The sequence below is a fragment of the Siphateles boraxobius genome, unplaced genomic scaffold (assembly GCF_051911475.1).
Source record: "Siphateles boraxobius isolate OS27281-9 unplaced genomic scaffold, OSU_SipBor_1 19, whole genome shotgun sequence".
NCBI lineage: Eukaryota > Metazoa > Chordata > Actinopteri > Cypriniformes > Leuciscidae > Siphateles > Siphateles boraxobius.
The window spans coordinates 22,366,879-22,394,072 of record NW_027508799.1 but is presented as its reverse complement, the minus strand read 5'-3'; the positions used below and the strand labels follow the sequence as shown (position 1 = coordinate 22,394,072).

The 27,194-nt window shown below is 36.8% G+C and overlaps 2 protein-coding genes and 1 long non-coding RNA gene across 3 annotated transcripts in view; 2 read left to right on the top strand and 1 right to left on the bottom strand.

Annotated features, from left to right (window-relative positions):
• cfap54 (cilia and flagella associated 54) overlaps positions 1–546 on the top strand; it is a 40,251-nt gene extending 39,705 nt beyond the window's left edge. The window contains exon 69 of the mRNA XM_077234276.1: positions 306–546. Within this exon, the coding sequence (XP_077090391.1) occupies positions 306–425 (120 nt within the window). The 3' untranslated portion in view covers positions 426–546. The remainder of the gene's footprint in view (positions 1–305) is intronic.
• On the bottom strand, positions 486–7,510 carry rint1 (RAD50 interactor 1). The gene is made up of 13 exons (XM_077234283.1): positions 7,259–7,510; positions 6,592–6,833; positions 6,311–6,484; positions 6,092–6,232; positions 5,404–5,560; positions 5,149–5,259; positions 4,616–4,841; positions 4,397–4,534; positions 4,117–4,316; positions 2,180–2,397; positions 1,800–1,980; positions 1,067–1,185; positions 486–992 (listed from the first exon to the last, which is right to left on the bottom strand). The coding sequence occupies exons 1-13, from the start codon at positions 7,481–7,483 to the stop codon at positions 782–784; spliced, it is 2,343 nt and encodes a 780-aa protein (XP_077090398.1). The 5' UTR covers positions 7,484–7,510; the 3' UTR covers positions 486–781.
• Positions 7,511–7,969: 459 nt separating this feature from the next.
• Positions 7,970–27,194, top strand: part of LOC143741809 (uncharacterized) — a 69,798-nt gene continuing 50,573 nt past the window's right edge. Inside the window, exons 1-4 of the long non-coding RNA XR_013205238.1 lie at positions 7,970–8,775; positions 10,210–10,250; positions 14,758–14,911; positions 15,205–15,274. This is a non-coding gene — a long non-coding RNA (uncharacterized LOC143741809). The remainder of the gene's footprint in view (positions 8,776–10,209; positions 10,251–14,757; positions 14,912–15,204; positions 15,275–27,194) is intronic.

The window sequence follows — 27,194 nt, the reverse complement described above, 5'->3', positions numbered from 1 at the left end:
TATTATATACAGTATAAACGATCCGTGTGTCAGGTCTTAAAGTGACAACAATCTAATATACCTGCTGCCAAATTATGAGATATTAAAAATATCTATTTGGCAATTTTTCCCCATGGTATCGATTTCAAAATTGTGGCCAGTGAAAATGCTGAGTGGCTAATAACTTCAAAAAGTCTACAAAAGTCCTAGCCACAGTGGCAAGTGAGCATAAAGTTAATATCAAGCCCTGTGTGTGTGTGTGTGCGTGCGTGCGTGCGTGCGTGCGTGCGTGCTTCTGTCTTTAATGTTTGATTCTACCAATGCAGATGCCCTTTGACCCAAGCATCCAGACTCTTCAGAACCTGGAACGCTGCTTTAATCCTGCAACAGGTGGCATGCTGCAAGATACAGGCCTCATCTCGTGGCTCCTCTCTCTTCTCAGTTAAAACCTGCAGCCTTGATCTGCCCTGGATTCATAAGATAAAACAAAATACCCCAACTACACATTTAATATCCTATAAAAATATTTTAATGTTGTAGCACCAAATAAAGAGGAAAGCACAAAAACATGTATTAATTTATTCATAATGTCAGCAAAAGCCTCTATTTTTCCTTTTTATACTTTATTTTTTGTTTTTACATCCACATCCGCATACTCTTCATATCTCCCTTCTGAGGTTCAGTTCACTTTAAATACTGTAGCTCATCCAATGTTGGCGATTAATTCATTCATATCTGGAGTATGAGAGGTGTTTTAGTGCTTGGTAAAGCATCCTGAAATAAGGAATTGGTGAATTCATTATCATTGTTTCAGCCAGGCTGAGCGGAGGTTGAGAAGGATCTGTGCGTCACTGGGAGCCAGCTTGTAGACTCCCAGCTCATTGAGCACTGACTCTGGACTGGACTGCTGATGGTTCAGATGGCCATCATCTTTCTCTGACTGCTTCAGCACATCACACAACAACAATGCCGGACCAACCTTAAGATTCAGGATAATGCAGGCCTCCTTCACACTGAGACAAGGAAAGAGAGACATTAAAATGTTTTTTTTCTCTATAGAGTATTAGCTCTGAATAAACAGACGTACTGTTTAAAGAAGTTTTCAGGTCTCTTGCAGTAGTGTCCAAACAGAGGGAAGAGGTTTCTGGTCATATCGTATTGAAGCTGTGCAGCTCCACCTTCATTGAAATGGTTATACAGGATCAACTGTGAGTGAGAGCAAAAAACAGATAAACACACTCCAAACTACTGTACACAGACTTCATGTACATGTAGATGTAATCCGGCCTATTGTAAAGTTATTATATGAAATGAACGTCTTTTTCTTTAAGCATTCTACATTTTTTACACTATTGTTTAAACGTTTGGGGTCAGTAAGATTTTTTATTTTTTGGAAAGAAACAAATACTTTTTTTTTTAAAAACATCACACTGTCAACAAAAATTTTAAAAAGCACAACTGTTTTTAACACTGATAATAAGAATTGTTTCTTGAGCTGCAAATTTGGCACATTTTAGAATGATTTCTAAAGGATCATGCGACAGTGAAGTCTGGAATAATAATGCTAAAAATTCAGCTTTACATCACAGGAATAAAATATATTTAAAAATATATTGAAATATAAATTTGTAATTATTTTAAATTGTAATAATATTTCACAATATTACTGTTTAACTGTATTTTGATCAAATAAATGTAGACTTTTTGAGTATAAGAAATTTCAAAAAGCTTACAGATCCCAAACTTTTGAATTATTGTGTCAACATTCGCTTGTGGTAAATTAGGGTTTAACAGTGAAAACGTTGAAGCAATAGACTGACATCTTCGTAGATGAAGCAGTCGAGCCTCTCTGTGAGGCCCTGCCAGAACATCTGAAAAAGAGGAAGACACAACATCTGCTGCAGCTGGAGCAGGTGATCCCGCAGGCAAAGCATCATGGGACATGCAGAGCTGGATAACGACATAGTGGCTTGGTCACTTTGGGATGGCAAGGAGATCCATCTGAAACAGACCAGATTAATTTCAACAAAAAGATCCTTGAAGTAATGCCACCATGACTTCCTCCAGATGCTCAGATTAAGATGCTCCTAATTATCTAATTTTAGTCAAAGAGCAATGTAAAGGCTCTTGAGGCTTAAAATTAAACTACACTGACATAAAGCATATTCTCACAAGAAATTATGGTTATGTCCACCCATACCTGTCCTTGCAGTATGGCTGTGCCTTCTCCTTGCAGTCTCTCATGACTGCATCCAATAATCGTCCCAGCATGTCTCCTCGTAGCCTCTCCAGCAGAGCCAAAAGAGCCTCAAACAAAGATCCCTCCAGAGAGGCCAGTCGGCCCGTCTCCGTGGCCCCTAGAGGGCCTAGGATCTCCTCGCCCACTGACACCGCCGCCTGCTGCAACTGCAGGAAGAACTGAGAGAAAACACATTAAAAGTGAATCTGTACACATATACGTATTTCTGTTCTAGTTTTTATTAATTCAAGGCTCAAAGATACATGATAGTGTCCACAACAAAAATAAGAGAGATTTTTTTTTTTTTGTAAATCTTAGAAATGTACTTTGTATTCATGTTGGTTTCATATGGTTTTTAAAATGTCTAAAATTGTAATGTGGTCTAACAATGAAGTAAAAAGTAATAACATATTTTCCTCTCACCTTGAATACAAGCGAGTGTACACACATCATAGTCATTATTTCTAACAAGTTAAAAAAAGTTATTTTTATATTTAATATAATGATTTATTACATTTTATAAATAAATATTACTTTTTTGAGAAGTTCACATGACATTTTACCACATAAACTAACTTTGCCTTGTCATAAAAAGGTCAAAATATCTGATATTTTAAGAGGCTTATTGACCTGGGCCCGTATTCATAAAGAATCTTAATGCAAAGAGTAGCTCCTAGTGACAAAATTCTAAGAAATGTGGGCGTTTACTCTTAAAAATAAAGAAAAAATCCTAGTAAAGAAAAAAGTAATTCAGAAAGCATCTTAACCCTTAAAAGAGGTCTTAAGGTCAAAATTGTTAGGAGCACGGACGAGGAATTTTAAGAGACTTAAAAGTTTCTTTAGCAGAGGAGAAAATGGCAGAAAGACGAAGAGGGAGAAGAAATGTGTTGCAGACAATAGATGACAGTGAGTTAAAAAGACACTATAGACTAGATCGTGCAGGGAACGTGTTTGTGACCGATTTTATTAGAGACACAATAGCATCTCCGACACAGCGCATGGCGATGGCCTTGTGGTCATCCACTAACTGGGCTAACAGTAAACACTGTTCCTCTGTCCAGTTGAGCTTTCTTGTCCTTCTTGTTTTTTTATTCCATGTTTGCTACTTTAAAACCAACATTCAAACCACCACTTAAATAGACAGTGGAACAATTTTTATCATTCTAATCCAATCAAATACCTTATAGGAAATTAACAGTATGGAAAATAAAAAAATGATTTATATACACATATATAATGTGAATGTGTGTGTGTGTGTGTGTGTGTGTGTGTGTGTGTGTGTGTGTGTGTGTGTGTGTGTGTGTGTGTGTGTGTGTGTGTGTGTGTGTGTGTGTGTGTGTGTGTGAATGGTCAAATAGGAAAAATTATGCATGTAATTTCAAAGTGAAGGCTTAGAATAGACCCTATACTTAAAATCACTCTTTTTTTCCTTCTTGGACAACCAACCAATCACAGTCTTCAAAAGATTGTGTCATACATACCAACGGGGTCAGCCCCGCCTCCTCACTAAGATAAAAGTTTTTGTCTTTTCCTTACTCAGAGTTGCTCTCAGATCGGTCCCGAATTGCTCTTAAGCTAAGACTCCTACGTAAAAGATTTTAAGCTAAATTAAGAGTTTTCTGAGAGGATTCTTAGAATCTTTATGAATACGGGCCCTGGAGTCATAGTCATGAGGGTCCTTCTCTATGATTTCATTTTATTTTATTTATTTTTTTGCCTCTTGGTTGCACCACATGACTTTGATTTGGTGGACAACTTTTTAAAATATTAATAAGCAGTTTTTTTTTTTTTACTAAGAAATTATTATAAAAGATGACAAATGACTACAACAAAAAAAATTCAACACCCTCATAGAGAGTAAACTCCTGTTAGCCGCAGTGTGACTCAAAAACACTTACAATATTGTCCCCCCAGTCACTGAGAACAGTGGAGATGTAGTTGGCAGCGTTGAGGATGGCGCAGTAGCGGGGGCTCAGCGGCTGTCGGGACTCTTCTTTCATGACCTGTGTGAGGCGGATTCGGAAATCATCCACCAGCTCCTTCTGCAAAGCCAGGAAACTGAGCTGAGCCCGCGGACATGGCAGAGAGCGGTACCGTTCTGAGAAAAGGATGGCGGAGAGGTTCAGAAACAAGTTTTAACTATCAGCATCAAATCTGAGGATGTATTTTTAACAATACCTGTGATGACCAGCAGGAGGGTCATGAAGGTCTCTGCACAATCTGGTGCTTTGAGCTCGTCCACATCGGTGATGTCCTTGTACTGAGAGCTCCAGGCTCCCTCTGCAGACAGCATGGCGTCCACTTTTTCCACAGCCACTAAAGGGCAACATACACAATTTAATTTATCATCAAAACTGAAATCGAGTCGTGACCCAAGTATGCAGAATTTAGACTCACTTTTTCTCTCCACACTGAGCCACTTCTGGAACACGGTCTCCTCCAGTAGTATGTGCAAGATGCCAGGGTAGGCGCGCGGGTAACTGTGGGTGCTGCGGAGCTCTTTTTCGAACTGCAGAACCTCATCCACTAGGTGGCAGAAGAGAGCGTCGTCATAGAGCAATCGAGGAGCATCTTGGGCTAACTTCTCCTGCGCCAGAATCAGGAGTCCTCTGCACAACTCCACCTGGAGGATAGATTGAGAAGACTTTAAAGCCTAGAGATGGCTTTGTCAACATTTTTCAATTCGTGATAAAGCGGAAGAAGCGACAGATCTTTTCTTCTGTAACGTGATGAACGTCTAGTGAAACGATTGAAAGAGAAATGATTGAAATTCCATTTGGGCAAACATCACCAGAGATAAGTCTGACGCTTCACAGGAAGATCGAGTAATGACATTTGTTTTTTTTTAGAATGAAACGTTAAGATCAATGACATGCATTTGGAAAATGTTAATTTCGTGCCAACATTAACCAATGCAATTCTGAACATACCCTAGCGTTAACTTTGTTCCCAGCACGATCCAATATAGGCTGAATCTTCTCGTCCATAAAGTTGGAGCTGTTTCCCATCCACATGAGGACTTGGGTCAAATACCACTCTGGCTGTAAAGGTGACAGAAGATTTAAGTGAATATAAGATCTTATTGTTGCATATTGCATATTCACACAACTCTTTGTGTTTGTTTGTTTTACAAAATGAAGGAGACTTATTTTAGTCTGAATGACAGTAAATGTGTAATCTCTGACCTTGCTTAAATTGTTGGTCTGGCGGTTTCCAGTGAAGTGATACCTGAACCTCTTACTGAGAGGAAGCAGCATGATCTGAATGGGCAATGAGAGTGGAGGAGTCTGGGACTGTCCAGGATGAGATGGTATTTCCTTCTTTTCTGATATAATGTCATCACTTCAACACCTGTTAAGGAAAATGACCAGCCTCGCATTTAAAAACCCTGAAATAAATAACGTAAAAAAAATAATAATAATAAACAATAAATAAATAACAGCATCTGCAGTAGTTTGTCTCAAAGTTGGTGTTGTAAATTAAGAAAAATTACTAGCTTCATACCTTTTAAAAAAAGAAATAACTATAAATGATAATAATATAAATAAAAAATAAAACAGTTGACCTTAACAGCATCTTAAGTTAGTCATCATGTAGTCAACAGCATCATGTAGTTAGTCTCACACTTTAAGCAAATTGTTGTGGACATCATAAGGGAAATGGCCAACTTTATATCTTTAAAAAACAGAAAATAAATAAATACAAAAGAATAAATAAATAATGAAAGCATAAATAAATAATAAGAAAAAAATAGTAGGTCTTGTGTAGTTCGTCTCACTCTTTAATTCGAGTTATGAACATTAAGCAATCTAGTGGAGCGTATTCAGATGAATCTGTATTTAGGTGGATTTGATGCCAGAATATTAAGGATACGAGGTTTGGAGAGAGAGAAGTTGGGAGACCAGTAGCTCCAGCTGGCTGTTGATCTCCTGTGCGTTGGCTGGGGGAGAGAGGGTCTGTGTTGGGGGCGAGATGAATGGCCAGTGGAACTGCGTCAGGACTTCCTCAAAATCACTGAATCAGAACCAAACATTTAGCGTGAAATCAGCACTATCAAATAGCACAACTCTGAATACTCTATACATCTAATACCTGGACAGTTTGTCTTTAAGGATCTTGTGCCAAAAGCGAAGTGTTTCCCTGATGAAAGCCTGCAGGTGGCTACAGGCGGACTCACGCAAACCCATATCCAGAGTGGCCATACTGTCTATTGCACCCACTGCATCCCACACGCTATTGGTCATCAGATATTGCTGGATACGGTCACTAATGCAACATGAAAGAAGGGAAAGAGCAAATGTGTTGGATACCAATAAAAAACCTGCATGAGCCTCCAAAACATTTGGACACACAATGTAGGGTTTAAGCCTTACCTGAGCTCCTCAATACGAGCCAGACACTGCAGGTATTTCATATGCCTCTCTAATGTGTCAAGCTGACCCAAGACCTGCCCGATGCTGTCAGCCCAGACCTGTGAGCCCTGCAGATGCTGCTGCAAAGTGTTTGACAAAAGTCTCTCCTTCTCCAGTAAAGACTCCAGCTTCACTCGAGATTCCTCTGCTGCGGACAGGGCAGCGGACACACGCAACGGCACGGAAGAGGATACAGTCAGCACCTGCATGCATAGACACATGCTGTCTAAGTGTTCTTTTGCATTTTCATTAGGATGAATCCTAACTTCTGTGTAACAAGGGACTCAAGAACTACCATCACAAAACAAAAACAAAAACAAAAACAAAAACGTTGTGGATCATCCAGGTAATGACGCACAGTATTAAGAATCAAGAGTGTGCAAACTTTTGAACAGGGTGATTTTTATTAATTCAGCTATAGTTTTTTTTGTCTTGTAGACTATATGTACACATCTTTTATGTAAAATAATTTGTTCGGGACACTAACGTTATTAGATAAAACAAATAACATGCATTTTTAATGATTCCTCTTATTTTGTTAAAATAATTAACATTTTGCAGATTCTGCAAGGTGTATGTAAATATAAACATACATATATATAATGTTCACAGAGTCTCTTGTATTTACCTGCTCCTCCAGCTGCTTGTTCTCTAATGTCAATTTCTCCAAAAGCCCTGGCACCTTCTTTAGCGACTTAAGATCGCCACCTATCTCTTTCTGTACAAGTTCGACCACATCATCTGTAAGGTTTCCATCCTCTGATGGAGATTCAGATTTACTGCTATCTGCACGTTTTTGATGAGAAAGATCATTGCTGCTGTGGTTGTTATGCTCCATCATAGTCGCTGCCATGTTGCTCGACACGTCATCAGTGGATTTAGTCTCAGCGGCTCCCTCTTTTGGCAGAAAATGCTACTGAAATTATTAGTAGTTCTACTTGTGTATGATTCTAAAATGGTAACAAAAATTGTTGTTCCAGTCAGACCTTTTTATTTACAGAAACTAGGGCTTTCAATACACGTTAATTAATTTAATGACATCAAAATAATTATCATGATAATAATCATGATAAAATAATAGCAAATAATGGATAACATCATGGTTTTAAGATATTGTACTTTTTTGGATAAAGAAAGCTGCTCTGATGCAGTGCCTACATTGTAGCAGACATATTACATTTTATTTGTTAAATTATTCAAATTTGAATAATTTATTCGAATTTATCTGTGAAATGTTTTAATTGTGAATTTTGGATCACACGTTCTGGCTCATGAATATTAATATACTTAATGACGTAACTGAATACGTAAACAAAACCGTTTGCGACGTAATCTAATTAACATTCATGAGCTCAACCTTCGACCTTGTTTGTGGCGTTTCAATTTCTCTACCTGGCACTGGCAGCATGGATAAAGACATTTATTTCTCAATTAGTCGACACTTTTGTGTTTAGAAACCCGTATATGCTAAATGTTCACCGTATAGTTGAAAAAAAAGTCTAAAATATCGTAGAGACGACAGCTTTAAGACAGAACTAACGTTATCTCAATTAACAACGGCGTGAACAACGGCGTTAACTCGCATAAAATAAAAATGGCATGGATATTTATTTTATTATGTCTAAATATTTGCCAAACATATGCTTTGTGCGTTACTAGATTGGTACCATTTTATTTAACTTGCGTTCAAGCAACGGAGAAATTACTGTCACCACGTTTAGTGCTGTAAAAGCATTTATACAATATTTCATGTCATTTCCTAGTATTGTGGTCGTGCAAAAGACATAAATCGCCCAAAACTTTATTTCTTGGCTCATTTAGTTGTAGGAGGCGCTGGCATAAGTGCCTGAAGGCCTCTTTGATACACTGTGCTGGTTTGAGGTTTCCTGACATGACTCTGACAGGGCTCTGCTTGCCTTGGATGGCAGAAAGGACATAAGTTGTTAAGGATTTTGAGGTTTCAGAGTGTTTGCCAAAGTCAATTCTGGCCTGAGCAGCAGCTGTATGTAGTTTCTTAAACTGGCAAGGTATATCAGTCCAGCGTAACATGGCAGTAAGCATCACACAGTGCCTTCAAGTTTATGTATAGCACCCTAGAAAAACCCTGGACCCCCTTCTCCTGTAACAGTGCACAGATGAATACTGGTGAGTCTGTTGTGTGTTGTTTATAGTAAAATAAAAATACATAGACACACACAATTATAATTTGTTGTTAATAATATTATACTAATATTAATACAAATATTAATTATATTCTTATTATTTTTGTAAATATGTGTGTGTTAAAAATATTTATTATAAATTTATAATTTTATAATTCAAACATGTATAGTACAGGTCAAAATTTTGGAAAAGGATATTGGAAAAGATTTCTATTTTATGTAAATGCTGTTCTTTTAAACTTTTTATTCATCAATGAATCCTGATAAAAGTATCGCAGGTTTCAAAAAAATATTAAGCAGCACAACTGTTTCTAACATTGATAATAATTGAGTATCAAATCAGCATATTAAAATGATTTCTGAAGGATCATGTGAGTTAAGACTGGAGTAATGATTCTGAAAATTCAGCCTAGCATCACATGAATGAATTATATTTAAAGTATATGAAAAAACATTATTTTAAATTGTAATAATATTTCACCATATTACGTTTTTTTCTGTATTTTTTATCAAATAAATGCAGGCTTGATGAGCACAAGTGACTTATTTCAAAATCATTAAAAATAGTAATGTTTCAAAAAAAAATTACCCATACTGTACGTATTCAAATATAAATTGTGTATTATTAATATAGTATCTATATATGTGTTTATTTTTAAAATGTAAAAAGTGTATACAGTATCTTCATATATATGTGTATTTTTAAAATACTCTTTTCTTTTTTCTTTCTTGCTAAGTCCTGAAAAGTCATATAGATTACCTATATACCTTAAAGGCATTTGGAACATATTGGCATTTTCAAACTGTCAGAAGGAAATAAGTCAGTCAAGTGTACTAAAGCCACACACGTTTATCGTCAGGAGAGGGGGCAAACGAGAACATTGTCCCGGGACTGTTGATGAGCATGGCTTACTCGTTTAGACCCCGGGGTAAAAGCGGCTCACCCATAAAATTTTGCTTTTGGACCCTGAGCATTTTAGTAACAACCTTGGTCTTACAGTGTGACCCTCCCAGTCTGAGTCAGGGAGTGAAGCTGAGCAGTGCTGTCAGCCCAGGAAAATCTGAATCGACCAGGCAGAAGGGACTGTTTATAGGGAAGCTTTCCAAACCAAATCAGCCCCTTTTGTACAGTTCATACCAAAGACTTAAACAAAGTTGCAAATTTAGTTCTAAGTAGCTCATATCTCCCAAAAAATCTCAAGTTGCTATCATGTTATGTGTATTTAGTAAAGAATGTGGGAGGCCATGATTCAGGACTTAGCTGAGGTTGATATATTACTATGTCTGTTACCATCATGGTCGTTGAAACAGGTTATTTGATCTAACTGTGAGATAAAGGTCAAACAGTCTTTTATTGTTGTATTTTTGTCATGTATACACATGGATACAAATCTCGTTTTTTTTTTTTTATAAACAGGAACCGTATGCATGCTATGGAGCCATATGCACCATCATAAGGTACAGTCATCTCTTTCACTATAGGACAATGGTCATAGCAATTCTAACATCCGGCAGCACCTCCATAATCCCGCATTACAGTCTGACTGTGAAGTATCAGGAGTGCCTCTGAATGCTTCAAAGCGGCAGTGGGTGACCAGCGAAGTTAGTGCTATTCAAAACAGATCTGGGAGCATGTTTTCCCACATTCCTTACCCAGCTGTTTGCGTGTGAATAGAGAGGCCGCACAAGTTTGCGTGAGAGAGTGTGTGTGTGTCAGTGTCCTTGTGTCTTTTTTCCTGTGTCATAGCTTGGCATGCAAATATCGCTGATTTAAGGACTTTTTAAGTTCTGTAATAATCCCTTTTGTATATAAATTAATGTTTAACCCTCAGAGACACTCTGTAGCATCACTTTGCAATCAAATAACGCCTATTTACAATAAACAATTACAACAGCAGCTCACACATCTGAAATGCATTAAAGGAAAGATCCTTAAATATAGTAAAATGGTCTCATTTATGCAACTTTTTCGGGGGGGGGGGGGTATTGCAATAAATAATAAATTATATAATTTAATATTATTAGATTTGCACTTTGCAATTATAAAATACCCATATTATTCAATTATATTAAAATTAATATAATACCAATATTATAATAAATTCAAATAATTGTAATACATAATTTTAACCCATATTTAGTGCAATTACAACATCTCTTATTTTAAAGCAACAAGCATACAATTCTTAAATATTTATTATAATATTTAATAATTATAAAATATTAAGTTATAATATTAAATTTTTATAACTTTTATTCACATTTTTTGGGAGTAATACTAAATTATATTATATTATAAATTATATTATTGTTGTTATTATTATTATATGTGAACTTGTGATATCCCTATTATTGAATTATTAATTGTAATAAATAATTTAAGTAATATTTATTGTAATTCATTTTCTCTAAATATGGGTTAAAATTACATACATCAGTTACATCAAGTAATTTATAAATAAATGTATATAAAATCAAAAACAATGTTTTTGCAAAACATTTTTCTAAATGTATCAGACCTGTGTATTATGCGTTTAAAATATTTTAGGGAAAATTACAGGGGCAAGTGAGGTGTAGATGTCCTGACACTTCTCAAGAAATTAAAACAAAATCAATTAGTTATAACTGTTGATGCATTGAAGACTTTTTTTCTAGAATTCAGTGCAACAAAATATGCTTTAATACCGATTCCTAAAAACACCATAAATCTGAATGCTCGAGTCTCTGAGGATTAAGAAATGATAGGGTCATTATTCTTGGTATGTTTGTGTATGTGCAGGGGTATTTCGTGGAATGTGTGTACGTGTGTGTGAGAGAGACTGTGGAGAATGCGCTTTTGGGGGCAACGGTCGCACAGGACTGTGTTATGAGTTAGAGGCTCTCCTGTGGACAGGACAAAAGAAGACATAACGATCTTTAATAATGTTGCCTTTTGATCTAGTACTGCTTTGACATTCCAGTTTCATTAATAAACAGTCCAACAAGTCATCATGAAAGCCAAAACATCACTAAAGTCAACTGTTAACCGGTTCTTGATAAATAAAGCCTTTATTGTTGGGAAAAGTTGCTTGAATCAAAAAGGTGATGATGCATCCATGTGTTTGTGGCAACATAGCTGTTTTAATAAATGTATCAATTGAATTTCTATAAACTAAGAGTTTAAGCTATACTCTCCTGTATAAAAAAAAAAATCAATTAGCCATTGGATTGTGACGAGGGATTGTGTATGTGTGTGTGAAGCCTGGTCTGTTTCTCTCCGCCTGCTCCCGGGAGCTTGTTTTCCCAGATTTGGGAGTTGCAGGTGCAGTGTCCAGCTGCAGCTCCGCTGCGCACGCCAACGGCATGAATCATTTTCCCTCCTTTCAGAGCAGTGAAATCAAAGCATATGGAGGACGTAAAAAAGGGGGGGCATGTTTTATCTGGATCTTTACCATCGTTCCATTAAGCTACGTTACCGAGCCGAGTGTGGAAGAAAAAGAGAAGATCCAGTGTGTATGTGCATGTTTGTGGGACTCTTTCAGATAGGGAGTGGAGGGCAGTGAAAATCCAGCTCTCACAGTCGAGTTCACAGCCCCCGCTTGATTGTTTTTCTTGTCTTGGCTCATCTCAGTCCGTCAGTGTTGTCATATTGTCCATGTGCATGGAGGCACACAGCCCTGAGAGAAACAGAGAGGGGGACCACACATGGAGAGTGAAGCCCCAGGGAGAGTATCAGGCCTGTGTGGAGTGCTTTGCCAAGACCCAAGCCGCCTCGCTCCACTGCTTGTCATTGGATCTCAGATCTGCTGATAAAATTTGCCCCCTCTCCTCTTTTAAAGTGATGAAATGTCTCACCTTACCCAGCCCACCTGGGTATGGGTGAAGAGGTCCAGTAAGTGTGGTCTGCAGCTGAAAGAATGCTCATAAATGTGAGGTCGGTGTGGTCTGAAGATGTCAGATGAGATGTATCCACCACCTATTTTTTAGGGAGTGACCCTCATAACACATTTTTAATGCTGTTTTTGTGCACGGTAAAATGGTAAAAGTGCACTCAGTATTTTTGAAATGTTTTTGCTAGTCTTATGATCTTAAATATTTGTGGCCTTCAGCTCCATGTAAAATAAAACAGCTTTTTTTCAGCCACTGATCATACTGTATGTGTGCATAATTTAACAATAACTTGACTACTAGAGAAGTACAATAAATCAATCTGTTATCAGCTGAAAATAGAGTTTTTTTTTTTTTTATCGTTATCGGACGATATTGTTGGTATATTTTAGTATTGTTTATATATTATTACAGTATGTTTTAACATTTTGAAATAGCTTTTATTTTTATATTTTAAGTTTTCATTTGAATTTTAGTTTAACTTTTGTATTATTTCTTTAATTATTTTTTATTTCAGTTCTAGTTTTTGTCATTTTAGTACTTCAACTTAAACTTATTTCAGTCAATTTGGTTAAGTTAACATTCTTGTTTTTCATCTAATGTTAACTAATATTACTAAATTAAGTAATATTATAATAGTCTTAGATAATTATTACAACACTGGATATTGCATAATACCTTTGCTGTCATTTAACACTCACTTAAAGTTACTCTTTAAAATCACTTATAATTTATTAACACTGTTACATCTAATCTTTTGCAAATCTCAAAAAGAATATGCATTTTTATACCGCACCTTAATGTTGTAATTTCTTAATTCAATTTGATTTTTATTGTATTTAGTGATTTATTTAGTGTTATTTTTCATTTATTTAGACAAATTATTATTATTCTTATATACATTTTAATATTTTCTACTTATCAGTTTTCATCTATAATAGTTACATAAATATAAGCATGTTCTTATTGTCCAAAATGTTATTTACATTTTTATTATTTACCATTTAAATGCAATATCTATCATATCTATGTATTATTAATTTCTTTGCATAAACTTTTTAATTTATAAAATATAAAATATAAAAAATACAGATACACTTTGATAGAAGATTTTATGCATAATGCATTATAAATGTATTTATACATTTATGCATTTATACATTAATGCATTATAATTGTTATAAATAATTGTAACCAAAAGTAATACTTGCTTACTCTTGAAATTGGTCGATTGCCGTATTTTTTAATGCATTATACTTTCTAAAGGTGTAACATGTATTATAATGTATTATAACTGTGGTTACAATTATTCATGAGACCATACAATGCATTATAAGGGAAATTAATACAAATTAAATACTTTTTTAATACAAAATTTTGTCGTATGGTTTACACACTAGCTTAATTTTTAGCTGTAAAGCTTTAGGCCTATCTGTGTCATGACACTCATTCATTATACTTCATGGGAGTCTTCTAGGGTTATTTATAAACGAGCGAATAAGACAGACCTGTGAATTAACTCCCAGCTTATCTGATTGCTTTACAATGCCTGATAGATTATAAAGCTTTATGAGTGACAATTGCAGTCTCTTATAATGGCCAAATGCTTTTCTCATCTTCCTAATTCTAAAAAATAATTGACTAAAATGGTTTGTGACCCGCTGTGCAGTGCTATTACCATCAGATAGGTTGACTGCAGTGATGTCTGGCACCCAGAGAGATTAGTCTTCAACGAGTTATTTCAACAACGAGCTAGATTCAACAAAAGGGTGACCAAATGATTCAAAGGCGGTTTTAAATATTTGTGACACACCACCAGACTACATGGCACCTGATGATGACTGATAAGCCATTTCAGATTAATGTTAACTGTTGTCAACGCATTGTTTTCCCACATTTGCTGTGGCAGTTAGGGCTGCTGTCATTTTTGGCTTAGAGGATAAAAGCCGTACCAGTAATGTAACAATGACCAAATCCCATTTAAAGCAGCCCTTTATCAGCTCCAATAGTCACTCATTACCTTTTAATGTAAGATTAGTAGTCATTATACAGGCTTATTAACTTCTGTGTTTATGTTTGCTCTTTAATTCTTTACAAGTGGCCTCATCTGCCCATGGTGCTGTAGACGTCAGTACTCGTAGACGTGTCTGTCTTCAGTGGGCGTCGCTTGGCTCTATCTGGCTCTTCCAGACCTGGCACATCTCTCAACATGCTTTTTGCCTTCCCTCTAATAAACCGCCGCACATGCTGAGGTAAGATGTGCTTACCTTGAGTCTGCTGTGTGTTGTGTCTGCTGGCATCCCACATCCACGAGCCAATCAGATGTGTTTTTCAAAACTGATAAAACAGTAATTATTCACCAGAACTGTTTACAGTGCAAAAGGTCCCTCGGCTGTAGAAATCACAGTAACAAGCCTTAAAATCTAACGCTTGCTTCCTTGAAAGTTAAACAAATTCTTTTTGCAGGAATAATTTGCGTGTACCAAATGTATTTCTGTGATGTTTGAAAGTATAACAGCTCATTTCTTTTACGTTTGGTTTCCAGAACTGCAAATGAGGCCACAACAATATCTCTAACTGCCATCGTCTGTGAATTCTTGGGCTGATGAAAGAAGGTAAGGTCACCTACACTCCCATGCAAGCTGGAAGAGAGTCTGGTAGGCATAGCCTTTGCCTTGATGACTCTCTTTGTAAGCATGCTTTCAGTGTACCCTCATCCGCATTGGGTTCAGTGTAAGGCTGTCAGCTGGTGAGAAGTAACACAATGGCCGCTGCTTCTAAAGCCACTTTTTGTAATCTCTATTTATTTATTTTCTGACACACTATGTGAATATTGATGTAAAGAAAATATATAATATATATAAAAGATGGGATAAATTAGTCATCTACTAATTCTATTAAAAATTAAAATAGTTTTAAAACAATATCAACAGGTTGTTTTCAGTTTTTAATTTAGTTTAAAATAGTTGCGGCAGTGGAAAAGAGTTTAAAATTAAAATAAATTTTAATATATTTTATCTATCAATAAAATATAATTTTTTAAACAATCATCCACAACATTAAAACCACCTTCCTAATATAGTGTAGATCCAACTCATGTTGTTAAAACAGCTCTGTTGCGTCGAGGCATGGACTTCTGAATGTGTCCTATGGTATCTGGCACTGGGACATTAGCAGCAGATTCTTTGATTCCTGCAGGTTGCCTCCATGGATTGGATTTGTTGGTCCAGCACATCTCATAGATTTTTTCAATAGGATTGAGATCTTGGGAAATTGGAGGCCAAGGCAACACAAATTTTCCTCAACCTCAGCCTACAGTTTTTCAGCATTTTGAGCTACAGTAGCTCTTCTGTGTGAATAGACCAGACGACTAGACTTCTTTACGCGCGAGCATCAATGACCATTGGTTAGCCCATGACTCTGATGCCGGTTTACCCTTTGTTCTTTCTTGTACCACCTTTGATATGTACTAACCACAGCATACCAGGAACACCCCTCAAGACTTGCTGTTTTGGAGATGCTCTGACGCAGTCTTCTAGCCATCACTAATTGGTCATTGTCAAAGTCACTCAGATCTATTCGCTTGCCCATTTTTCCTGTTTCTCACATAAAATTCAAGAACTGACTATTTACGTGCTGCCTAATATATCCCAGCCCTTGATCCACTGAGTGTTCTCACACCTTTTATCATGAGCAGCCATACGTTTTACTGCATTTTGAGCAGCACTCGAGCTGCATGTATTGCCATTGTAACGATATAATTTGTTATTCACTTCAACTGTCAGTGCTTTAATGTAGTGGCTAATCAGTGTGTGTGTGTGTGTATATATATGTATATACAGTCGTAATCGAAATTATTCAACCCCTATTACAAATTAGGTTTATTGGCAAAATTAACAGGCTTTCTGTAGTAGTTAACCCAAATTCAACTGAAAATGCAACTCAAAATTATTCAATTATTCATGGGCAATGGCCTCCAGTTCAGTATTATTCTTGGGTTTGCGTGCTGCAACCACCTTCTTCAAATCCCACCAGAGATTTTCTATGGGGTTCAAGTCAGGTGACTGTGATTAGAGTTCTCAACGGGCCTGAAAATTACAACCCGACCCGACCTGGCACGTGGCTTTTAAAGCTCGGACCGGATGTAACCCGACACAAACTTTAAATATATAAATAGGCTATATAGGCTAGGCCTACTAAATATGCCTCAAATAAAAATCTTCTGGACGACCCTGTTTTTTTGCTGTCATATTTCATCAGCACCTTGCATTTTGAGCATTGGACATAACCTGTAGAATTTCCATCAGAATCCAGCACCACTCCAAACACTTTCCAGACCTCTGATTTTCCCACTCCTGTAGTAGCGACGGTGAATTCACCTGCGGCAAGTTTACTTTTCACCAACTCCATCTTCTTCTCCAGGCTAAAGGCGTGCACGCAGCGGCGTCAGGTCTGCCCCCGCGATGCACGTTGCACGCAGCAACCAGACTTACTTTACGGTGAACAGCAGCGCTGATTAATAAATGTTTTTTTATTCACTGAGCGGAAAAGATTAAGCCCGAGGTCCGACCCGACCCGAGTCATTTGCTTATATTTTCGACACGAACCCGCGGGTCCCGTCGGGTTTGTCGGGCCGACCCGGCCCGTTGAGAATTCTGTGATGGCCACTGTAGAATCTTCCAGGACTTCTTTTGCAACCAAGCCTTGGTGGAATTTGAGGTATGCTTTGGATCATTCATTGTCCTGTTGAAAGCTCCAATGACGCTCAAGCTTCAGCTTCCTCATTGACGACATGAAGTTTTCTCCTAGGATTTCCTGATACTTCAATGAATCCATCACTGCAGGTTTCTAGTGCCAGAGGATGCAAAGCAGCCCCAGAGCATCACCAAGCCCCACCATGCTTAACTGTTGACAGAGAGTTATTTTTAGCATATGCTTAATTCTTCTTCCTCCAGACATACCGCTGATCCATAGGGCCGAAAAGTTCTAGTTTTGTTTCAGCGCTCCACAGACCATCTTGGAGTCTTGGCATGGGTTTAGTACGCGCCTTACTATGCAAGCTGAAAACTCAGTGCCTGTTGCCACCAAGTCTTGCTGCAGGTCTTTTGGAGTCACTTGAGGGTTTTTTCTGTTACCTTCTCAGAAATCTGGTTGCAGTTGTTGATAGCTTCCTTTTTCTGTTCCATCCAGTAGTGTAGCTTTTCTGTCCCATCCAGTAGTGTAGCTTTTCTGCCCCATCCAGTAGAGTAGTGTGACCATTGTTCCTTTAACTTTGAACTTGCAAACTATGCTTTCAATGGTGTCTCTAGTAACATGTATTTTTTTTTATCATATTCCTTGTGAAGGATGATGACATCTCTTAACTTTTCTTTTGACCATTCTTTTGACGTAGCCATATTTCTAACATGCAGTCAAACGTGACACTCAACAAACCTAGCCAGTTCAGATATGTCATGTGTTCTAGCTCAAGCACACCTGGTGCAACTAATGAAGCCCTTTATTAGTTGCATCCGGTGTGCTTGAGACAACACCTGATTTACATTATTGTGCTCTTGTGAGGGATTCTATTGAATAATTTTGAGACTGCGGAAGTCATTAAAAGTTGCATTTTCAGTTGAATTTGTATAAACTACTTGAAACAGTTTTTGTGTTGAGCTATTTCAATTACTTTTGTTTGATTTGTTAATTGAAAACAGCTAAACGTCTGTAAATGTTGCCAACAAATCTGATTTGCAATGAGGGTTGAATAATTTCAATTACAACTATACAGGATACACTGTTCAGAAGTTTGGGGTCTGTAAGATGTTTTGATGTTTTTGAAATAAGTCTATTGTTCTTACCAAGAATGCATTTATTTGATTAAAAAAACAGTAAAAAAAAATCCTGTGATGGATTCCTGAATTTTCAGCAGCCATTACTCCAGTCTTTACTTTCACATGATCCTACAGAAATCATTCTAATATGCTGATAAACATTTCTTATTATTATCAATGTTAAAAACAGTTGTGCTACTTAATATTTTTGTGGACACCATGATTTCATTTTTCAGGATTCTTTGATAAAAAATGTAAAAAATAAATAAAAGAACAGCATTTATTTGAAATCCTGAAGTGTTTTGTAACATCATAAATGTCTTAACTGTCACTTTTGATCAATTTAATGGATCCTTGTTGAATAATTAAAAAATATGACTGACCCCATACTTTTGAATGGTAATGTATCAGTGTTAAATGCAAACAGTGTAAAGGTAATGCATTTTACTCAGTAGAGTTTCATGTGTTTAACCATTCAAAAAGGAAATGTGTTGTAGTATTTGATGACCACGCACTGCAGTTCTATCAAGGTCAGCATTCAGGAATCTCATCCTCCATAGTGTTTTGTAATCACAGTTTGTTATTAGGCAGTTAATTAAATGCATGCCATTGTGACAAGTAAGGATGGGGGTTTGCTCCTGTAGTAATAACCAGCTAAACTAAAGAGAAGGGAGACGTCTGAGGAACATTTTCCAAAGTGAATTATGGAGGTAATGAAAGTGTTTCTCTCCTCAGTACAGTATCTGGTGAAATAATGTAGTTAAAACCCAGGGGTGATGTCATGCAGACGAATGTTTCGGAGATTGAAAATCCATCAGTCCTGTGAAAAATGGGGGGAGGGGAGAAAGAAAGAAAATAGTGTGCGTTCAATATGTTTTCGGTTATAGGATTTGACAGGTTTGAGGCAAGGAGAAAGAGAGGAGGAGAAACGCACTAAAAAAAAAAGTTGGCAGGGAAGAACTGCGAGCGCGTGGCAAAAAGTGCAACCGAGGTGGGGGTGAAGGGCTGATAGTGCGAGGTGGGAGCTTGAACAAGAGCTGCTTTTTCATTTAACCCCTGCCTACCTCTTTGCTTCGATTTAAGGAAATGCTAGGTTTTGGAACAAAGATTTTGGACATTAGAGATGTTAAATACTTTGGTTGGATGTCACACTCAGGCTATAGTGTGATGTTTGGCTAGCAGGTGATCGGAGGGTCTATATTTAATCTCTTAATATTTGGTTTGTCCCACTTTTGCAGTTATAACAGCAGCACTGGAGCTGCATGAACTCCACAAGTTTTTGAAAAGTCCTGATGATTATATTCTCCAGCATGATTTGAGATAATCCAAAGAGCACCTTGAGCTACATTGGAAGCAAGAATATCTGACCAACTGTTAAAACTGTCATTTTGAATTTGGATTTTTTTCCCCAGTATTTATTTCCAGGTTTAAATTGAATTTTAATTCAATTTAATTCTGTTTTTTCAAATATTTGTAATCTCTCTTGTTATCCTAACTGATGCCGACTGTACTGTATGATTGAAGAAAAATGTATCAGACAGCTGCTTTGCAAACTGCTATTCTGGTTTGCTGATTTTTTTTGCTCATAGTCAGCCCAAAAAGAGAGTGTTATTGTCCTTTATTTTTCTTTCCCTCAAGGGAAACAGACCATGTACAAATATCAAAATCACAAATTCCTGCCATGAGAATTCCAGTTTTTAATTGGAAATCCAGCTAATCAGGCCAAGCCATGTAAACTCTAGGTCAGGAAGACAAGATCATAATGATCGACTCCATTTTTTTGTTTGTTTACTATGGATCAGCTCTCGAGAGTGAGAGTGGAAGCGCTTATACTGACAAGCCGTCTTTGTGGAACTGTGAAGTACCTTTCAGATAATGGTTATTTATTGGTGTTCTAAGTTTCCTTCATGTCTGAAGGGCAGACCTTAGTTTACCTGTTGAACCTGGCTAGTTAAACACTTCATCACTCTTAAAGTAACTGTTGATACATGTTCTTCTCCCTGGGTACAATTAATGTAGAGCATAACATAATGTAATATTTGGGTCAATAATTTAAATAAGCATTATGCCTAGATCTATTTAAGTACAACCTTATTCCAATCTTTTTTTTTGTAATAATTTCTTTAAAAAAAAGATCAATACTGTTTTAAGATCAATATGTTTCTTAAAATATCAGACAATTTTGCCTATTTCACAGCAAGATTAGTTCAGGATATAAGATATCATATGGTAAAACTGCCCCCAAAAATGTAATGACATTTTATAATAATTTATGGTATTTGTAAAAAAAATATATAAAAATTGTACCTTGAAAATATATTTAAAAACTTTTTATAAAATGATAAAGATGTAAAATCTTATTACTTTTTTACTTGAGGGTTACATCACATGACATTTTTAGAGTCATTAAATTTAAACTTTTTTTTTTCAGAACCGCACGAAACCATCATGAATCCAAACTACATTGCTATAAACTAGAAATTAGAACATTTTCTTTTTTTTTATCTGGGACTGCCTTAGTCATTGACCCATGTTTTGAATATCCCTTCAAATTAAACTAGACTAGGGATGTATATTTAAGTTCCCTGTTCTGTCAGAACATTGCAAGCTGGCATTAGATGTTTAATAAGCTGTAGGGAGCACGAAGGCTTTTGCAAAATTTCCTTTTTATTGTTTTTCTTTTATTTAAAGGATTTCCTAATATTTTGCACTCACTGTAAAACCTTTGAAAGTCTCTTTGGGACACAGTTTCATACTTGAAGCAGGAGAGATTTTTTATTTATTCAGTATGTAAATCATGATGTAACAGTGAAAAAGCAATCCCCCATTGCATATATATATATATATATATATATGTCTCTCTTGATTGTCCATATATATAATCTCGAGTGGCTCGCATAGGAATAACAAATTGGAAACGCGAAGGAGAGCGTTTACCGTACTAAATAACACCAAGGTCAGTTTAGTGAACATTCAATTTGTTTTTCTTAGTGTTTTGGAGGGAAAGACTGAAATCAGGAGGACTGCATTTCATCCTGCTCTGCTCTTCATCTTATGTTACATAGATTCAGACAAAAAGACCCAAGCTTTTTTGGCCGAATCAAAGAGGGCCGCAGGACTCAAAACATCACTATGAAAATGCATGACAGAGGATGAAACCTAATCCCGTTCTAGGCCCTCAGTCTAAATCAGCTTTAGTTATGGAGAGGGCTGGCAGCGAGTTTGGTTCCACAGTTCACGCCAGGGCTCTCGACACGCAAGCTCCTGTGGAGCGTTTGCCAGTGTCCTCGTCTGAACTAGCCTGCTGATTGATTTGCACCGAGGTTCCAGCCGCCCCTCTCCCCAGCCTCAGCAGGTGGTGAGTGTTTGTGACTTAAACCAGGGAGCTATCAAGTTACGTCCATTTCTTTAAAATATCATTGATAAATATGGTGGAATAGCTCAGAAGCATTCAGCCTCGTTTGTTTTGGACATATAATCTCATTCTGGAAAATAGTATATAGCTGTGAAAACAGATGTAGGAAATTGTTCTGTTTGTTACCCCAGACTCTTTCTTTAACTCAAATATTTAAATAATTGTTCACCCAAAAATAAATATTCTCACCGTTAAGTCGTCCCAAACCTGTTTTACTTTTTTATGGAACACAAAAGAAGATATTTTGGAAATGTGTCTCTTTTTTTTTTGTCCATACAATGAAAATCCATTGGGTCCATTTACATTTTTTCATTTAGCACTTACAAATTACATTAAGCCACTTACAAATGAGGAAAACAAGATGCGATATATAGTTTTAGACCCCACTGATTTTCATTGTATGGACAAAAACAGTTGAAACATTTGTCAAAGTATCTTTTGTGTTGTCCTCTAATTGGAATCTACACTTTAAAAATAACCCGTTAAATTTACAGTAACAAACTGGCGGTTGTGGTTGCCAGAAATACACTGTAAAAAATACTGTGACAAAGTTTCCAGTTTTAAAGGATGCATGTATATTAATTTATAACCATATATTTCATTAACTGATATAACGTTAATATAATGACTTTAACTACCAAAATCTGCCATTTTTCCTTAAAATGTATTACCACCACAAGAATGCAGGTGGCAGGTGGTAGAAATGCCATATGATGAATCAGAGTTCAAGTGGCTTTTCCATAAAACATTGCCAATACTCCTCTATATAGACTTATACTCATATATAGGTGTACAAGGTCATACACACAAAGACAAAACATAATCAGGTTAATGCTACACTAAAATAATGCAATAAACATTAACTAAATAACATAAAATGTAACAAAAAAAACACATACACCAATATACATTACTAATAGCAAAGATAAGCAGAAAAAAATAATCATTTGAAGAAATTGTAATCGTATGTGTTAAGCAGGGATTTCTGGGAATGTCCTTTTACTGTTTTTTTTTGTTTTGTTTTTTACCATAAATAATATCGTTAGTCATAGTTTTTACTTTGCAAAAACCATAGATTTGATGGTATTTTACAATAAAACGTCATATAATGCGATGTTAAACAGTTTTTTTACCATACATAGATTGTAAGGTAACTTAAATTTTTTACAGTGTATAGTTTCATGAATAACCTTTCGATTCCATAAAAGGTTCTTTGTAGTGTAGAAAGGTTCTTCACTTTTTAAGAGTATACTATACCTTTACTAAGGCAAAATATAATTCTTTGGCACCAATGAATGACAATGTCAACAATAGTTTACATACCGCTTTTTGTAGTTGCATCAAGGTAATTTAGGCTGATTTATGTATTAGCACTAGATTGTACTCTTCTTGGGGATTTATTATCCGAAGATGGGGGAAAACTCATGAATATTTCCACCACTCTGGAATGCTAATAGTCTTCTGACTTTATAACGATCAAGAGTGAAATAATTTATTTGTTAACTTCAGTGCAGATGCACCTGCACAGTGTGTTTTTGGAGGGATTCCTACAGAGTGAGACATCAGTTTATTGGAAAGTTTCACAGTTTCGGGAAGCTACGCATCAGAGGCCCGTTGAGGGAGGTGCGATTTTTAAAAGTAGTCTCTTTCATTCAGAAAAATGTCCAGCGGCCAGCCAGGTCCAAACACTTCTACAAACACGCCATCTCCTTCTTGTTTCCAGCTCTGTCAGTCCTTCCCACTGGGTTCAGTTTCCACTAAGGAAGCCCAGTCACATCCAGAGAGTCTTTTGACACTGGTATTTGTTTAGTCTACAGTCTGAAGGAAACACTTGTTGCCAGCTGCAGGGATCGTGATTGCACCGTAACTAAGCTGCAATCTCAGAGGTTTGCGTTTACACCTTGGTGTGAGGTTGCGACTTTATTGGCCTGACTTGGAAGCAGACCTTAACAGCCCTCACACCTGTTTGTTGCTGTTTTACTGCCATTTAAATCCAGCTGTGCATTTTAAGGGTAATTACAACTAACAGGTACCCTATCCAAGCCGTGACTCGAACCTCATGGCATTAGCACAGAACCTCACACAGCCTGACGTCCGTCCAATTATAGTAAGCTGTTTTCCACAGAAACTGCTTCTGTGTAATATCAGCTAAACAAATTGTGTCTGGCTCTTAACAAAAAGAAAGTAAACCCAAAAGTGCAGATTTGATGACAAAGGACTGGGCCAAGTTCATCACTTTTGCGAGTTTTGTGATTGCCACAAGGGAGCGCTTATGCTACACAGGAACACCTGATATGCTTCACTAAAATGCGTGCACAATTTCATTCACTGGGTCTCAGAACTCTGTGTTGATTTCATAATCTCAGGCATTTTTACTTGGCCCAAATAACAACCAAAAATGTATTTAGCATATAATAGAAGTAATTATTGTTGAAATGTTTTAGAGAGAGTTGGCATGCACCATTTTATTCTGTGTGTGTGTGTGTGTGTGTGTGTGTGTGTGTGTGTGTGTGTGTGTGTGTGTGTGTGTGTGTGTGTGTGTGTGTGTGTGTGTGTGTGTGTGTGTGTGTGTGTGTGTGTGTGTGTGTGTGTGTGTGTGTAAAATTAAGATATTACATGAAAAGGGCTGTGCGGAAAGTTCTTAGTTTTGCTTTTATTTACGTATAAATTAACATTGTGCCTCATCTCTCTCTGGAAGGAAGGTGCCAAATGGAGTGAAGGGGGTGTAGCATGTTTCTCTTGCGGGACACTGTGCTAATGCGTGCTGCTGTTGGACAGCTATGAGCAGTCTACTATGTTGTTTTTAGTGGGCCTGATATATCTGACCTTTGACCTGTAGACAACACGCACAGCTGTGGAGAACACACCTACAGAAGACACAACACATACCTCCTAAAATTGATTTCTCATCACACCCATGAAAATACAATAGGGGGCGAAGTCTAAGCCTAATACATAGTTTTTTTTTTCTTCTCAGTTTCATTTTTCATTTTAACCAGAAAAGAACAGTCTGCGTATTAGTAAACTTTCCCAAAGCAATTCATTTTAGATATGTGTTGAAAATAAAGAAGTTTTAAAGTCTTTAGTATTTTGCACCGTAGTGCCGTATTTGTTTTATTTATTTTTTATCTAATTTTTTGCATAGAGAAGTATAGCATTATCTGCAGCTAGTGTGGTCCCTGAGTTTTACCACATGAACAATTGATAAACCGTGTGTATTTCACAGCAGTTATTCCACACATTTGTCTCACTATAAAAAAAAAAGACAGAGCTCTAATTTAAAATCTCATGATGTCTAAATCTATACTATCTGCTAAACACATTTCACAGGGCATGTATAATGGGCCCTTACTGGCTGGTGAAGCGGGACAGACTCATAGTTACTAAAGGAATACCTTAACTCGAAAACACCCCCTCCCCCACCAGACGATCCTTCCCCACAGTGTCTGCGCAAAATCAGAGCTCTTTAATCGGTCTATTTATTCAGTTTTCACATAGAATGGCTCTGGGCCTGCTTGGAACAGATTCTGTCTGGGTTTTCAATTGAATTGGCCACGCTGGACTGAATTGCCTTTGAGCAAGAGGTGCAGGAAACATAAAGGACCTATCCTCTGAATATTCTTGCAACTCACTGAGCCTCTCTCTGCAAACAGAGAGCTCTCAAAATGCTGTCTAAAACATCCCACCCCTGTTATGACATTTAGACTAATGAAAGGAGATAAAGCTATGAGTTGCGCCCCCTCCAAGTCTTTTATAGTATGTTGAATGCAAAAAGGAAAAGAAAATTTGTCAAAGCAAGCGTGAAATTGAATTTTAAAAAACTGAGAATGGCACAGATTAAAAATTACCTCTGAATATATTTAGAATACGATCTTAAAGATTGTTACATACTGTAGCAAGTGTAAAACGAAATACTTGGCTCAAGAAAAAGATGTTTATTTCGTGGATATACTGGTAATTACTTAACTATGCATTAAGGTATGCTTATGTAAGCAAGGAACATGGTAAATAAAAGCAGAACCTGATTCTGTCCGAGTGTATTAAAAAAAATTTGCTTCCTTAAAATATAATGTCCCGGAACAGCATTATTTAAAGTCTCCCATTCATTTTCTATTATCGCTGCCGAGAACATTTCATTCCACTTAATGCAGCACAGTAGGTGGGTCAGCGACAGAAATCATAGGTGTAACGGTTGATGAGATTTAAGATAAAGCTTTTTTTTTTTTTATCAGGGGAGCATCCCAGCTCATTTAGTGTGTGCACACAGGCAAAACTTTAAACAAGAACGTATATGAGTCTGCCATTTACTGCGCTTTGATCTTCAAAGAAAAGTATGGGATGTACGTGCATTGAACCTGACTGCGTTAAGATGGCTATTGTTTCAGACTGAGTCTTATTATTGGCATTTATTATGCGGGGCTGTGACATCCGCTCTCTGTGGCCACATTCATTAACAGTGTTTTTTGGTGTCTCGTTTCACGCGTCTCTCTGCTAGTGGGCAAAACAGGAAATGAACTCTGTGAAATAGGTCAAATTGAAGTTCCTGTTTCACCTCACTCAGCTCTGTCTGGTTGTGTTTGCTGCTTGGGGCCAATGAAATGCTCAAAGTGAAACTTTACTGTTCTGCATGACAATTAAATGATATCTGCTATACCATTAAATAAAGAGAGCAGCCTTCATCCGCTTTGTTGAAATGAAATATCTATCATTATTTACTCATTTACATGTCATTTCAAACCAGTTTGCATTTTTTTTTTATGATGAAAAGTTGAAAAATTCCAGTGGGCTCTCCTCCCTATCTTCTTTCTCTCGGACATGGTGAATGACGATGATGTTTTTTTTTTTTTACATTAATGACAGACAGCAGCAGGAATATTAGGCTGCAATCACTTTAAGACTGAATGCACGGACCGAATATACTGACACACTTCCGATTTCTTTATCAAATGTTCACTTATGACATAACCAGGAGAATACTTGCCCAAAACGGCTATTTTGATATGATTTTAAGTTGTCCATTCAAGTGCAAGTAAACTCGAAAGAGGAATCAATTCGGAGTTCAAGTGTTGTCTGAAACACGCCTCTCTCTCTCTCTCTCTCTCTCTCTCTCTCTCTCTCTCTCTCTCTCTCTCTCTTTCTCTCTCTCTCTCCGTGCATGAGCTTCGGGTGGGTGAGGATGTTTGCACAGATAACAGTGCGCGAGTCCTGATTTTCGCCTCTTATTCCACGTTTAAAATGGTTTGAATGTGTAAATTGGCAAGACAAAGCACATCCAAATGATAAACTTTCACTCTATGATGGTTAAAC

Coding starts and splice junctions, on each gene's coding strand:
- rint1 (XM_077234283.1), bottom strand. CDS start 7,483: ATGGCAGCGACTATGATGGAGCATAACAACCACAGCAGCAATGATCTT. Junction 6,834..7,258: donor ACAAGCAGCTGGAGGAGCAG/GTAAATACAAGA, acceptor CTATGCATGCAG/GTGCTGACTGTATCCTCTTC. Junction 993..1,066: donor CCTGAAAACTTCTTTAAACA/GTACGTCTGTTT, acceptor TCCTTGTCTCAG/TGTGAAGGAGGCCTGCATTA.